This window comes from Notothenia rossii (assembly GCF_949606895.1).
Source record: "Notothenia rossii genome assembly, contig: scaffold_72, whole genome shotgun sequence".
NCBI lineage: Eukaryota > Metazoa > Chordata > Actinopteri > Perciformes > Nototheniidae > Notothenia > Notothenia rossii.
The window spans coordinates 6,048-22,500 of record NW_027639908.1 but is presented as its reverse complement, the minus strand read 5'-3'; the positions used below and the strand labels follow the sequence as shown (position 1 = coordinate 22,500).

General features: G+C 42.7%; 1 protein-coding gene and 1 long non-coding RNA gene across 3 annotated transcripts in view; both read left to right on the top strand.

Annotated features, from left to right (window-relative positions):
- Positions 1 to 3,642, top strand: part of LOC307027262 (uncharacterized protein) — a 67,923-nt gene extending 64,281 nt beyond the window's left edge. Inside the window, exons 21-23 of the mRNA XM_079695472.1 lie at positions 1,727 to 1,843; positions 1,954 to 2,095; positions 2,589 to 3,642. Coding sequence (XP_079551598.1) covers positions 1,727 to 1,843; positions 1,954 to 2,095; positions 2,589 to 2,923 — 594 coding nt within the window. The 3' untranslated portion in view covers positions 2,924 to 3,642. The remainder of the gene's footprint in view (positions 1 to 1,726; positions 1,844 to 1,953; positions 2,096 to 2,588) is intronic.
- Positions 3,643 to 12,539: 8,897 nt separating this feature from the next.
- On the top strand, positions 12,540 to 14,520 carry LOC307027267. 2 transcript variants are annotated; one of them, XR_013804580.1, is made up of 2 exons: positions 12,540 to 12,918; positions 14,006 to 14,520. It is a non-coding gene; the product is annotated as an uncharacterized lncRNA (long non-coding RNA). The 2 variants fall into 2 exon arrangements; XR_013804581.1 differs by lacking the exon at positions 12,540 to 12,918 and adding an exon at positions 13,302 to 13,322.
- The last annotated feature ends 1,933 nt before the right edge of the window (positions 14,521 to 16,453 follow it).

The window sequence follows — 16,453 nt, the reverse complement described above, 5'->3', positions numbered from 1 at the left end:
GAGAATAAACTCCGGTGGACGAGCAGCACTGCAGCAGTAAATGCCACTGAAACACATTAATAAACAATGAACCACGGCACTAGTATAAGGGTTGAGAAGTAGATTTATTTTATTTAATCTGGCTTCGTATGATTAAAAGCAACATGATCATCGACCCGACGCAGTCTCCAATTGTTGATGTTCTGTCGTGGATATTTTAAACTTGTCAATACTATAAAGATGTACAAAGAGAGTAATCTATAATAAACTGGTGAAAGCAAGCAGCGTTGTCTTTCGTTGGTTCTTTATTTGAAGCGCTTCAAAGGTACATGTCTCACAGAGTACAGAGTAGTCTGCAGGAGTGCACACAGTGTATAATGTGTGTGTGTTTTATAGAGGACTGTTGCTGTGCAGGAAGTAAAAGATAAGACTTTCTCCTGACTGTTATCTCACAATGCTCTCATAGGGAGAGCCACATCCTCCAGGTACGACCTTGGCGGGAAGCTACCGTGTGGTACAACAGGTCGAGTTGACCAAACAATTTCTAAGCATAATATCATCATTTGGTTTTACCATAAAAAGTAATATAAGAAATTGCCACTACAGTTGTTGTGAGCGGCAGAGAAAATCAGCGACGTTAACGGTGATGTCATGATGCAGCAGCGGCAGCACCAGTCGGGCTCTGAGTGGAGGAAACACTAAAGAGAAGAACCAGTTAAGCACCAGAAAAGAACAAGAACGGATCTTGAAACGGAACCGTTTTGTTGGAAAAGGGGCAAGAGGCAACCATTATAAAATGTACCAAAACCTAAACTGGGATAAGTAAAGAACTGTTGAAGATATAAAAAATCTGAATACAAGTTCAATAGCTGAACGTCTTGTGTCTGTTTTAAAGTTGGAATGAAAGTATGTGGAAGAAGTAGCATGTGGTGCATGGTGTGGGTTCCTCCCATTGAGTTACATGTTAAATAAATAGTTTAAAAAGCTGAATATTTCAAAAAGTATACATATACATGTCATTTAAAGTTTTCCATCATGTGCTGAAAAGGCTGAATATTTTGATATTTGTTTTCTGTAGCTGAAAGTATGCTGAAGTTATTGAGAGCTAAAATATAGAATAGAAGAATAAAGAAAAGAAGAACTATCAAAATCTTTGTGCTTGGGAAATTAACTATTTACAGGCCATTTGCTAATTTTCACCAGGCAAGACGTCTCGACGACGGGGAGTATTTGTTTAGATCAGTGGAGCAAAAAGTCCTTAAACCGTGGGTTTTGTGCCGTTAAGGTTCGTTGTGGCTTTACAACATCCTTTGCTTGTCCTCAGGTCAGAGCCGGACATTAAGTATTAAAACTGGGGAGTTTTGGCCTTGATCTTCCATTAGACATCATAGTGATGTTAGCCATGGCTAGCCAACCCTCTGGTAGTTTTTAGGGATTAGAGCCGGCATCTTGTGTGATCGCATACAGGAATTGGTCATGTGATTAATATGCATTCATTCTTTTAACGCGTCAAGGTTTCCAGATTAATCGCGAGTTTTGACACGTTAATGTTGACAACCCTAATACATATATAGAGAATGTGTTGGATTGGAATTTCATCCAAAGATATCTAACCTATACACTTTAATTAATCTACTCACATATGTCCTCATGATGTTATTCTTAATTGATTGTAATTCTTATATCTCTGTAGAGAAGGTCTGTCAACATGTTGTTTTAAATTGATCAAAATGTCCTGTTACTGAAGGTTGCTGAAAAACACAGACGTGCTGTGAACATCCCGATCTCCTCCGACTGTGAGCTGGACATTGATCACAGATACAGTGTGCACTGTGAACCTGAGGGCTTCGTAATTCACCCTAAGGTGAGTCACTGATGCTCCTCTAAAGAAACACAATGATCATTAACACATCATGTGGATTCACAATCAGGAAAGAAACACATCAACTTTTAACATCTGCTTCTGGTTTTCAGAGTAAAAAATTTGATTCCAGGTTTGGACCAAACTACCACCCGACATTTCTAGTTACCCTGAAGACGAGCACAGAGGCAGTGATGTTGAAGGTCAAGGACCAAGATGGAAACGTAGTCTGGTATTGTCCCGTGTCACTGGAAGGTAAAGCCTCCACCTGAGCTCAGACCCAGTGATAGACTGATAACTCCAAAGATCCATCTCATAGCCTTCTCTATTAAGGCTCCATGGCAACGCGTCGTTACGACATTAAACACACAACCTGTTATATTCTAAAACCATAGTAAAAACTAGTGTGGTGGTGAAACAGCGTGGCATTATGGGAGTTGTAGTCTTCATCTTCTCATGGTTAAGTGGATACGGCGCCATTACAGGAGACCGTGATGAACGTACTGTTACCTTGATTAAAATGACACGTCTCTCTGAACCATTTGAGATAATGTACGTACACAACTAAACAAAATATAAATAATACAGGTGTAGGAGTTTTTATACATTTTAATGAGGAAATGTTACATATTATAACTTTAAGTGAACAGAAATCCGCCTCTGGGAATGTCGAGTTACTTTGCTTTTTAAGAGATCTGATTAATGTGATTGTTGGTTAATAAAAGTATTTTCCCTGTTTATCTTCCAGATCCAAGGAAGGACTTGTCCCAGAGAAATGTCCCATCAGAGAGCAGAGTCCCATCAGAGAGCAGAGTCCCAGCAGACCAGAGGCTGCTCTCAGTTCGGACAAAGTTCATAGAAAGAGTGTCTCTATCCGTCCTGAAGGACCTTCTGGATAAACTCTTTGAGTCTGGAGTGATCATTAAATCTGAAATGGAGTCAGCCACAAACAAACCCCGAAATGACGGAGCACGAGAGGTGGTGGACGCGGTGCGAAATAAAGGAGCTGCAGCCAGCAGGGTTCTGATCGACGCTCTCCGAGAGCTGGACCCGTTTCTTTACAGAAAGCTCAACTTGAGCTGAGGATAAACCTTGTGGAGCGTGTGTGACAGTTGAAGTCTAGTCCTCTGTTTTGTTACCTGTGCATGTTTCCCCTTGTCCTTGAAGGTAACACAGATTCTGAGCGAAGGCCTCTTCCCTTCTCTCTTTTCTCCTGGACTCCCTCCTGAGAGCAGCTTTTCTTTCAAGTACATGTTTACTTTATTACATAAATAAATAATTTACCAGCATCCACTGCATCCTTTCACATTTGTGTCAGGCATAGGAGCCGGGTTATGACAAACATAAGGGCTTGTTCTTATTTTACCAATTGGTACTGACTGAATTTGAGAAACTGGGATCGATAGTAGACATCAAAATACAGACGATTATCTGAATAATTGATTAATCGTTAAGGAAATAGTCACTATTTGTATTTATTTATTTTATTGTATGTTGTATTGTTGGAGGAGCTCAGGTCAGAAGAATCTCATTGCCAGTTCTCCACTGAAGCTGCTGAGCATATGATGATACAACCTCTGAGTTTGAATGTCTGCACAGCCTTCTCTCTGATAACTGGACTCAAACTCACAATCTAATATTAAATAATCCATTCCTTGCACGCTTAATGTAAATATAATATCCTGCTTTATATTTTGTGACTGTACATTTCTCTATTGTGCAATGCCTTGTCTTTTTATGCTGCTGCAACGCAAACATTTCCCAGATTGAGTTCAATAAAGTACTTCTTATCTTAAAATATACCACACTGTAGTCTGACATATATTCAGTGTTCTAAGTCTTTTAGTTTTTACGTTTTTTAGGTTCTTTTGTATATTTAAATGTATATTTTTGACCTCTTTTTACAACTTATGTTCTTAAGTTGTTTATGTTTGCACCAGAATACACCAGAGCTAATCCCTCTTTGGCCGTATCTCATTTCTGAGATTTCCCCTCCTCGACTCCTCGACTCCTCGACTCCTCGGTCCTCAGGTAGTGACTCGGAAATGAATTTCAGCGCGCCATGTTGAAGGACATCTCATTTCTCTAAATGCACTTCGGGGACCGAGGATCGAGCGTCGGGGAGGCTCTCTGGAGGAGCTGTAACCGAGGATACACTGATGGGTCCTCCACGGTCCTCCACGGATGCATTTCCGGGAACGGTGGAGCCGTTACACACGGCCAGACTTATCTTAGCCAATGACAGCTCTGCATGCATCCCCTGGATATTATTTTAGTAACTGCTTTCATCGCAACGCAATGTTTACAGTGAGAAAAGCTGTGAGGTCCGTGCAGAAAGCAGAGCGTGTATAAATGTATAATATATATCACTCAGTGTAACAGGCCTACTCTCTTTAATTGCTGTAGTTTAGTAGATATCTACAAACAAAGAGTCGATATTTTTCTAAGACCATTTAGTGCTTCACTTAATAAAATACACAACGGCTGTAGCCTGATTATGCTTTAGGAGCTGTGTGTGTGTGTGTGTGTGTGTGTGTGTGTGTGTGTGTGTGTGTGTGTGTGTGTGTGTGTGTGTGTGTGTGTGTGTGTGTGTGTGTGTGTGTGTGTGTGTGTGTGTGTGTGTGTGTGTGTGTGTGTGTGTGTGTGTGTACTTGCCAACCCTCCCGATTTTCGCGGGAGACTCCCGATTTCATTGCCCTCTCCCGGTTTCCTCCCGGGGTCATATTTCTCCCGCATTTCTCCCGATTTCTGACAAAATCTGATTTACGACTTCCGGTTGGGCATGACGGAGTAGAGACGTGCGTAGTTCTGCTCCCGCAAACTTTTGTGCTGTAACTTTTCTGAAGCCCATAACTTTTCTTTAACTTACATTCAAGTGAACATTAATATTATTCCGCTCACAACGCCACCATAGTATGCCGTCCAAATCGGCGAAAAGCAACAAAAAAGAAAAAACCGCCGGGACCGATAGCCCCGAGCTAGCTAGCAACGATCTCAACATGGCGGACATGGCTAGCCTCCTTGAAGACCACCGTAGAGCTCTCTCTGCCGACTTTAAGTCTGCCATCTCAACTCTTGAAGCCAAACTAGACCGAATCCAAGCGACTGTGTCAGACCACGGGCAGACAATTGCTTCGCTCGAGTCCAATGCTAACTTGCAGGACGAACGCATGTTAGCCCTGGAGGCTACTTGTGCTACGCTAACGGACAGCAATGCTAAACTGGTGGCCAAGGTCACTGATCTCGAGTCCCGCAGCCGGCGCAACAATATAAGAATTGTCGGTTTGCCAGAATCCATTGAGGGCCCTCATCCCTCGACATTCTTCCCGAAGCTGCTGATGGAGGTCCTTGGTGAGGGCGTCCTTGATTCGCCGCCGGAGTGCGACAGGGCCCACCGCTCACTCACCGACAAGCCCAAGCCGGGACAGAGGCCACGGCCGGTCATCATCCGCGTCCACAGGTACCAGCAGAAGGAGAATATTATCCGTGAGGCCCGGGCCAGGAGAGGCAAGCTACAATACCAAGGTACGCCCATCGCCATCTACGAGGACTACGCACCCGAAGTGATGGAACAGCGCTACAAATACCGAGAGGTGATGGCGGAGCTTTACAACCTAGGGCTCAAGCCAGCCCTGCTGTTCCCTGCGAGGCTTTCCATCGTATCGAAGGAGGGAGGTAAGAAGAGATTCTCCTGTGTGGCAGAGGCTAAATGCTACATAGCATCCATTCGTCCTGACGCTGAATCAGTCTCACGCGTCTGATGGGACGTTTAGTAAGAGACTATTATTACTTTTTTTTGTATTCTGCTTTCATGGACACTTTTTGTACATGCACTTTGGCCGCTCTGGTATTTGCACTGATAGTTTGAGCCTAGTGCTGATATTGCAATGAACATGAATGTACCTGCTACTGTTTACACTACATGGGACCCAGGTACTTGGACTGTTCTGAATGCTGTTTGAACTGATTCCTTCTATGGGTTTTAACCCTTAAAGTGCAATTCTATTTTGTTTTACTTGATCTCTGGGCCTTATTTTATTTATGTATGTTACTTGAGATCTATGTCAGTGCCTTATTGCCCCCTGCTATGCTTATATTGGTAGGCTGTTTACCTATCTATGGATGTTAGTATAATTGCTATTTTATGCATATATATATATACACTTGAGTTTTTTGTTTTTTTGTTTGTTCACTTGATACTCTTCCGTGTTACAATGGGCTTCCCGCTTTTAGTATAGGGAACGGGACCCCGGAAGATAAGTTCTGCTGTTGAGCTTTGAGCTATAGCGCTCAGTCAGGGTTTGTATTTGCGATGTTCCGGGTATGGTCACATTTGGGTTTATGGGTTGTGTTTTGTTTATGGTTTGTCTATTTTTGCCTTCGCTTGTTTTTTTTGTACTGTTTTTTCCCCTTCCCCGGTCTTCTTCTTCCCCCCCACCACTCCTCTCCCCTCAGTCCTCGGGAAGCACAACGTTTTCAGACCACCTTCATTAGACTCCCCATATGACTAACAGTATGACGACTGCTGGCAGAAGTGTGCGCCTGATCTCCTGGAACACCAGAGGAATGAACAAAGCTATTAAAATTGGTAAGGTCTTGACTCGATTGGAACATCTTAAAGGGGACATTATATTTTTACAAGAAACACACCTTAAAACGTCTGACACCCTTCGCATCAAGCGGGCGTGGATGGGCCATTACTTCCACTCAAGATTTTCTAGTAAAGCCAGAGGTGCTGCCATTATTATTCACAAGAGTGTGATGTTCGTACCAACAAATACTGTTCTCGACAATAATGGCCGCTACGTCATAGTTTCAGGTGTCTTGCAGGGCATGCCTGTAATTTTGGTTTTTGTTTACGCACCCAACTGGGATGACGACCAATTCTTTATGAACCTTTTTGCTAAAATCCCGAACGCAGACAATCACCGCATAATCGTGGGTGGAGATTTTAACTTGATTCAAGATGTGCATCTCGACAGGTCATCCCTTAAACTTGGCACTCTCTCAAAATCCGCCAATGTAGTCTGAAATTATGCAGCACAATTAGGAATCTCAGACCTTTGGAGATTTAAAAACCCTCAAAGTAAAGCTTTCTCTTTTTTCTCACACGTCCACCACACATTCTCGCGAATAGATTTTTTTCTGCTTGATGACAGCTTGCTACACCTTGCCAGCGCGTCTCAATACCATCCTATAGCCACCTCAGATCACGCCCCTGTATCAATTGACATCCACTTCCCTCTTAGTGTTACTCCCGCTAAGTTGTGGAGGTTCAGTTCCCAACTGCTGTCAGATGACAAGTTTAAGGACTTTGTTAACTCTCAGATTCGTTTATATATCGAAATTAATGACACTGCTGACGTAAGTTGTGGAACAGTGTGGGAGGCTCTCAAAGCCTATGTTCGTGGGCAGGTTATATCGTATGTTTCCAAACTAAGAAAGGATGAAAGGGTTCGGCTGTCGGCAATTTTGGAAGAACTTCTCCGAATTGATGAAACGTATTCCTTCTCCCCCTCACCAACCTTATATAAAGAACGCATATTATTACATTTGGAACATGACCTTTTAATGACGAGCGTAGTGGAGAGACAACTGAGGCAAACTAAGCAGCGCTTTTTTGAACAGGGGGACAAGGCTGGGAGGCTTCTGGCTAAACAGGCTCGGGCAGTTAACGCTTCCAGATTAATCCCCAAAGTAAAGTCGCCCGAAGGCAATTTAGTCTCTGACCCGATTGAAATAAACAAGTCTTTCTTTGAATTTTATAATAATTTGTACACTTCTGAATGCCCCACAATTGGCACAATAAACCCAAATCCTCTTGACTCCTTAACTTTCCCCCAAATTGACGTAGTTAACGCAGGCGGAATGGGGGACCCCATTTCCACTTTAGAGATACAGGAAGCCATCAAATCTATGCAAAATGGGAAATCCCCTGGTCCGGACGGCTTCACAGTCGAATTCTACAAAGCATATTCGTCTCTTTTGGCACCAATTCTAGCAAGGATGTATAATGATTCCCTTAAAGAAGGCAGATTACCTCAAACCCTGCCCATGGCATCCATCTCTCTACTATTGAAGAAGGATAAAGATCCTACTCTCTGTGGCAGCTACAGACCAATTTCTCTCCTAAATGTTGATTGTAAAATACTGGCTAAGATTTTGTCCCTCCGCCTCCAACTCGTGATACCTTCTATAGTTCCGCTTGACCAAACAGGCTTTATGATAGGGAGACACTCTTTCTTCAACACCAGGAGGCTACTTAATGTTATTTTCTCGCCCCCGTCCAATGTCCCCGAAGTCATAGTTTCACTCGATGCGGAAAAAGCTTTTGATAGGGTGGAGTGGAGCTACTTGTTCTTCATTTTGAAAAATTTGGCTTTGACTCAAAATGTATTTCTTGGATTAAGCTTTTATATGCCTCACCTTCTGCATCGGTAAACACAAATGGCATTCAATCGTCTGCTTTCCCTCTCCAACGTGGGACACGCCAGGGCTGCCCGCTTTCTCCCCTATTGTTTAATTTAGCCATCGAGCCTCTAGCTATATGGCTCAGAGGCCATAATGGGTTTGAGGGCATCACTCGTCATGGTATAGTTCACAAACTTTCCCTTTACGCGGATGACCTTCTCCTATACGTCTCCAATCCTGTGTCCTCTCTCCCTCCTATATTGTCAATCCTTGAGCAGTTTGGTCGTTTATCAGGCTACAAATTAAATCTCCAAAAGAGCGAACTATTTTTTGTAAACCAACTGGCGAAGACACTCCCCCCAACCGCTTTTCCCTTTAATATTGCATCAGATGGCTTCAGATACTTGGGGGTGTCCATCACCAGCTCCTTTAAAGATCTGTTTCCCAAAAATGTTCAACCGCTCTTAGCTAAATGCAAATCGGATCTATCTAGGTGGTCTTCCCTTCCCTTATCCCTTGTTGGCCGTGTCAATCTTATCAAAATGGTAATTCTGCCGAAATTCTTATATCTCTTCCAGCACATCCCAATTTACATCAATAAATCTTTTTTCACCAGTCTTGACAGTCAATTAAATGCGTTCATTTGGGATGATAAACCCGCCCGTCTTAAAAAATCAATTCTTCAGCTCCCCAAGTCGGAGGGTGGCTTGGCACTCCCGAACTTCCGTCACTACTACTGGGCCTCTAATATTAACCGACTCCTTTACTGGATTGGCTCCAAGACTCCTAACTCCAGCCCACCATGGGTTCACATGGAGATCTCCTCCTCTAGCTCCTTACACTCTGTGATTTGCTCCCAACTTCCCGTAATGACGCACAAAATCTCAGTCAACCCAATTGTTACCAGTACTATTAAGATTTGGCTTCAATTCAGAAGGCAACATGGCTTACACAGAGCCTCAATCCTAGCTCCAATACTAAATAATCACTCATTCTCCCCATCCTGCTCGGACCCCACCTTCCGTATGTGGGCTGGTAACGGGCTTGTCACAATCAGTAATCTTTACAAGGATGGGGTTTTCTCTGACTTTGCATCCTTGTCAGCCAAATATCACCTGCCAAATAGTCATCTTTTCCGCTTCTTCCAAATTAGACATTTTGCTCAAAAGCAATTTCCCCATTTTCCCATCCGCCCCCCTGAGTCAGGAATTGACCAGTTTCTCACCCTTGATTGTGACCAAAAAAGGCTGGTATCTACTATTTATGGAAAACTTGCCTCCTTTGACCTAGCCTCTACTACATCTGTAAAAGAGTCCTGGGAGGGTGAGTTGGGTGTAGACATATCTGACAGTAAGTGGAGGGACATTCTTCGTTTGGTGCAAACCTCATCTATCTGTGCTAGGCACGGTCTAATGCAGTGTAAGGTGCTCCACAGGGCTCACTTTACCAATGCTAAACTAGCCAAAATATTTCCTCTTAGAAGCGATGCCTGTAACAGATGCAAGCAATCTCCTGCCAATCACACGCATATGTTTTGGTCATGCCCCAGCCTGAATGCATTCTGGTCTAGTATTTTCAAAACCCTTGAACAGGCCCTTAACACACCCATACCCCTTAACCCTCTAACTGCCTTGTTCGGCATCCCCCCAACACAGAACATGCCCACCACGACCCAGCGGGTCATCGCCTTCACAACCCTGCTGGCCAGGCGTTCCATTCTTCTGAAGTGGAAGCACGTTTCCCCGCCCACACATGACAGGTGGATACAGGAACTATTACAGTGTATTAATCTCGATTTTCACTTCAAGGATCCCTGACACTCTTTCATAAGACCTGGACTCCCTTACTACTGCTAATCAATGACCTGACAATCAACCCTGATGCTGATGAGTTGTGAATGAACCCGGTGGGGGGGGGGAGGAGAGACCTTCACTTCCCCCTTTCCTTATCTCCCTAATATATCGACCATTGCTTTGTTTGTCTTCTCTGTTTCCTCATGTAACTTGCAGTACCATTATTTCCCTGGTATTTATTTTGACTGACTAATAACATGAAGAAGCATCTGTATTTTTATGTAATTTTCAGTTATTGGTCTTCGTATTTCATGTCATTTTTATCCCCTTTTATTTTTTTTATTATTATTTTTTTTATGTTGGTGTTTTGTAACTTTTTGATTGATGTCTTGTTTATAATGTGATCATAGCCCATAGGGGTGAGGGTGAGCGAGGGTGGGGGGGTGGGGTAACTATTTAGTCTTCCTACAGACCATCTTCTCTACGTGTGTACCTAATGTATTGCAACTGTGATGTCTGTCAAAAAGCCAATAAAAAGATTTTGGAAAAAAAAATAAAAAATCTGATTTACTCAGGACTGTTTCCACTCTGACTTTAATACAGCTACATCATTGTTTGGTTTCCATGGTAGCGCGTCTCTTTATTAGCACGCGCAACTGAAAGTCTGAGAGGGTGAGGAAGACAGTCACAGCAAACAGAGCAACTCCACCCTCTGCTCCTGTAAAATACAGGTCCAGCCCACACATAAGCTCCATCAAGGATGGTGCTACAGGCCGCAAGGCATTGTACTTACAACTACAATAACAAGCACGTTAATGTTAATCTAATACAGCTAATACAGCTCCGGCGATCCACTAGCAGTATGACAATACGACACCCTCTGTCCTTAGACCCTCACATCGTACAAGGAAACACTTCCGGAGAAAACCCACAGTTTAAAGTTGAACATGGAGAAACCTCAGGGAGAGCAACAGAGGAGGGATCCCTCTCCCAGGACGGACAGACGTGCAATAGATGCCGTGTGTAAATTGAAAAGATAATACATTTACAACATAGGTAGACCAAATGTTTGGAAATGCATGTGTGTATAATAAGAAGATGAATCCACGAGGATATCCATTCAGGACTTATGATCCAGGACCGCAGCAACAGGCACAGCCACGACTCAAGACCCAGGGCTCGAGATCCAGGACACAGGACCGCAGCAACAGGATCAACCGTGACTCCGGATCCCGGCGTATATAGACACCAAAAAGAAAGAAATTTGGGGAAGCTGGGTTAATCGGAACATGAGAGTACACAGGTATAGACAGAGAGAAGGAAGAAGTAAGATGTCCCCCGACAAACTAAGTCTAAGAGATGGGGGGGGGGTGAATTATGTACTAATAATGTGTCACCACACAAGCCCCCCCAGAATTCACCCATAAACAAAGTCAGCGTGGCGAGGCGGAACGACAGGACGACCCCCACGACTCCTGAGCACCGGAGTCGGAAAAACGACCTCTGCCTGTGCGCAGGGCCGTATCTAGGAGCTCCTAAATATCGATTTCCAAACCTTAAAGGGGGGTTCGGGGGTGTATGAGATTTTTGGGATTTTCATGATCTAGTGAGGTGCTTTTTAAGTCCTGTGGGGGGTCTGAAATTGGATAATATATTGATTTCAAACCAAGTCAGTGGGCTGCAATATAAATTATTTTTGAAAGTGTAATGCTTAAGAATCAGTTGATTGACAGTTGACAACATCAATAATGGAAAGTAGAGCTTTGCGATTCATTCCAACCTTCTCATATGCATCACTCAGAACAGAATGAATGCTTTTCTGTTGCCCTTGGGCTACTGACAGAACATTTTCAGCCAGCTCCGAGGCATGTAGGTGTGCTGGACTACAACTGTGGTTAGAAATGATGCCCCGCTTCCAATGGCATTTTTCCACTCTCGAAATCCGTCATTTATGAAGATTGTATTTTTTTGTTTTTTACTAAATGACATACAAATGGAACAATAGGTGGAATCTTCTGAAACAGAATATCTTAGCCAAGGATATTTCTCCTCCCACTTCATGTTATAGCGTAATTGCTTTTCACCAAACTTTGTTTTGGGGTAATTATGTTCATGTTTGAACCACTTGTTTCTTCATCAGTTAGTGCTTTATTTTTATACTTGGCTGGATCAAAGTCATGTAGTCTCTCTTTGACCGTTATCAGCTCTCTCACCACTCATCTCTCTCTCACCCCTCATCTCTCTCTCACCCCTCATCTCTCTCTCACCCCTCATCTCTCTCTCAACCCTCATCTCTCTCTCATCTATTCCTGCCACCTCTCTTCCGGCCTGGTCTACTCTAGTATTGGTATTTGGTCTCTCTTTTCCCCTTGTGTCTCCTGTGCTATTTCCCTCAGTCTCCATTTCCATGTTTCTCTCCTTTCCATAACCTGCACCCTCTCTTCCATCTCTCATTACTCTCTCTGTCCTCTACCAGTGGTTCTCAAAGTGGGGTCCGCGACCCCCCGGGGGTCCGTGGCACTCTGCCAGGGGGTCCGTGAAAAGTTTTCAGATTCATTAATTTAAATTATCATGATATCATTTTTTTTCATTTTTTTTTTTTTTACAAAAGGCTTCATAGTTCAACAAATAATATTTTATTTTTTTAATCTAAAATAGTTCATAGATTACGTTCTAATCTAACAAATCTATACATTTAAAAATCAAGCGCGTCACTCGTTACCATGGAAACAACAATAACTGGTACGTCAGTCAGAGAGCGCCACTGCTAGCATCATAGAGATATAACACGGCTAGCATACTACGAAGATGGACCGATTTTTAAAACGACAGGTTACGGCTACAAATGAAGTAAATGAAAAACAAAAAACAAAAGTAAGGAAATACGATGAGGAGTATCTCCAATATGGATTTATTGAAGTGGAAGGGAAACCGAAATGTCTGATATGCCTGCAGTGTCTTGCCAATGAGGCGATGAAGCCTGCCAAATTGAAGAGGCACCTCGAGACCAAGCATCCAGATTATGTAAAAAAAGACCGGGCTTTTTTTGAGAGGAAGGGCGAGGACTACAGCCAGCAACAACAACGGATGGTTAATGTTACGTCTGTTTCTGCTAAAGAGCAGATGACGAATTTAGGACATGTCTGCTGATATCAAATCACAACTGCTGGAAAGACTGAGAGGGTCTAAATTCGCGGTTCAATTGGATGAGTCCACTGATGTGTCCGGCTCTGCGCGGCTCATCGCACTGGCGCAAGAGGAGAGGGAGAGCCGCAGAAGTGAGACTGACTGAGATTACTTTGAGCAACATGCATGGGAATAAGTTACAATATAATACATTTGTGTATATTTCTCGCTATTCAGATGGTCTGCTGCCTGATGCTGCTGTTGCGCAATGTGCAGTAGTGTCCTCTTTTCGCACCATGACATTATCAGTTATGAATTTGTTTTTCACTGCTTGAGAAAATGGACTTGTGGCTGAGAGCGTGTGAAAAATGTCAATTGTGTGAGAGTTGGCAGCCCTGTGAACTCGCTTGACATTATTATGTATGAAACTGCCAATCAGATTTATTTACTTATTAATCGAAGGTGCCGAAACGCTGTTCTGGATCGTTCCCGCCCACTTTAATCCATGTGTGTGTGTGTGTGTGTGTGTGTGTGTGTGTGTGTGTGTGTGTGTGTGTGTGTGTGTGTGTGTGTGTGTGTGTGTGTGTGTGTGTGTGTGTGTGTGTGTGTGTGTGTGTGTGTGTGTGTGTGTGTGTGTGTGTGTGTGTGTGTGTGTGTGTGTGTGTGTGTGTGTGTGTGTGTGTGTGTGTGTGTGTGTGTGTGTGTGTGTGTGTGTGTGTGTGTGTGTGTGTGTGTGTGTGTGTGTGTGTGTGGTTATGTGTGTGAGCAACAGAAATGTCAGATACTGTATGTTGCATTTATTGATTTAGTTTGATATCTGTGTCTTCACTTGCAGAGAGAAGCAATCAGCTTCATGGACTGCCTTGCATCACTCCAATAGTGTCCAGAGCTGGCTGCCATTACAAGTAGTGGTTTGGGATTGTAGCAATGCAGTTGCAGTTGTTTTGCAATTTACTTGATATATGTTGCAATGCAGGCATGTGTTCAATTGTTTATAGCCTGCATTTATTTTGTTATTAGACTTTTATAAATCATTTAATTTTAACTAAGAGTGAAACACTTGATGTGTTATCTTTGTGTGTGTGTGTGTGTGTGTGTGTGTGTGTGTGTGTGTGTGTGTGTGTGTGTGTGTGTGTGTGTGTGTGTGTGTGTGTGTGTGTGTGTGTGTGTGTGTGTGGTGTGTGGTGTGTGTGTTCTGAAATGCACTTCAAATTATCACTTTTCTCTTGATTTCCCTTTGATATTTTGTTTAGGTACAGTATTACTTGCAGCTAATTGATTGATTGTTTTATGGGTATTCTGTGTTGAGATGGTGCAAATATTTTTAATACATATCTAATATATTTCTAATACATTGCTCTTGTGTTCTTCTTTCACATAACTAAGACTATAGAAGTGTAAAAAATAGGCTACATCAGATTATTCCAAGGGACATACATGTCGAGTCAAGTCAAGTCAATTTTTATTTATATAGCCCAAAATCACAAATCAGAATGAGGGGGTCCTTGGTGTATTCTCTATCTTGTAAGGGGTCCTTGGCTGAAAAACAATTGAGAACCTTACTCTTTCTCTTTGTTCAATCTCTCCCTCGTTGTTAAATGTTTGCTCCTCCTCACTTGTCGCTCCCGCCAGTGAATTAAAAGCAATTCAGCCATTTAGTTCATTTCACTTTTTTGTTTGCATTCTTTTTTTTTTTATTTAAATCTGTTTTGTTTGATTCTCAAAAGAGAACAAAGATGTAAGCAAATGATGTTTTATACAATTTTATGTTATTATGACATCATAACTGCAATAGATGGATGTTGTTTTAAAATTATGCCTATTGTCTATAAATGAAGACTATTGTTATAGATATAGATGGATGGATAGATGGGGTTATTAAGCCTACATTATTTTGTGTGACTATACCTGCAGTTCCTCCCTGACTTCCATCACTTTCTCTCTCTCTCTTTCTCTCTGCCTGTCCTGTCTCTTCCTTACCAAAGCTGAGCTTCGACAAGCCCGAGCTACGGTAGTTCGTTGATACCGTTGATACATGTTGTCTTCTTCTGTTTGCTTTAATCGAGGCCGCGTAGTTATGCAGCGCCCCCATGGTCAGTAAATGGAAGTACTACAAAGAACCCCGTTTAGTGCAGTTATTTCACAAGTTTTGTTATATACACAGCCCGTCGTACGCCGCCTTGCCAAGTGAGGGAGGAAAACGTCAAGGCATCAACCAAGCGTTTATTTTTAACGTCCACCAGGAGTCCGTGAGCACATAAAAAGTCTGCCCGAGGAGGGGAAAAGAAATGTCTGCCGTCACAAAATCCCAGTTGAACCGCTGTCCTTCAATACAGAAGCACATAGGCCTCACGCCGTACGTGCGAATGGGGCCGCCGTTAGCCGTCGTCAACTGCGGTCCATGACAACGTAGAACCTTTCTTTTTAAAGATAGTTGCAGATTTTATTGCTCCACCTCTCACTACTCTTTTTAACCTCTCTCTCAGCACAAATGCAATTCCAAAACTATGGAAGTCAGCTTATGTCTTGCCTCTACTAAAAGGAGGGGAGGCCACCTTATTAAATAACTTTAGGCCAATCTCTAAATTGTCAGTTCTTGCTAAGGTTCTTGAACGCCTAGTGAGTGAACAGGTAAAGGAGTTTTTATGTAAGAATGACATACTGTCTAAACATCAGTCAGGCTTCAGAAAGCAACACAGCACCATCACTGCCACAATGAAAGAGGTGAATGACATTAAGAGTATCTTAGATAATAAGCAGAGTTGTGCAGCTCTATTTATTGACCTGTCCAAAGCGTTTGATACCGTCGATCATCACATCTTAAAGCAGAGGCTGCTCAGTATTGGCATATCCAGCCATGCAGTGGGGTGGTTTGTGAACTACCTCTCTGAAAGGTCCCAATGTGTTCACTTTGATGGGCTGTCTTCTGAGTGGTTAAACATTACTAATGGTGTTCCTCAAGGTTCTGTTTTAGGTCCACTTTTATTCTCCATATACATCAACAGTTTAGGTGAAAATGTGGATGAAGCTACTTTACATTTGTATGCGGATGATCCCGTGATGTACTGAGCAGGTCCCTCCATTCAGGAGGCTGGTGTTAAATCACAGGCTGTTTTTAACATTATTCAGACTCAGCTCTCTGAACTAAAGCTTCTTTTAAATGTTGATCAAACCAAGGTAATGCTCTTTTCTAAAGCTAAAAAGACTCCAGACACTGCTTTGGATATTGTATCTACGCAAGGAATAATACTCAAAGTGGTTACCTGTTACAAATACCTTGGTA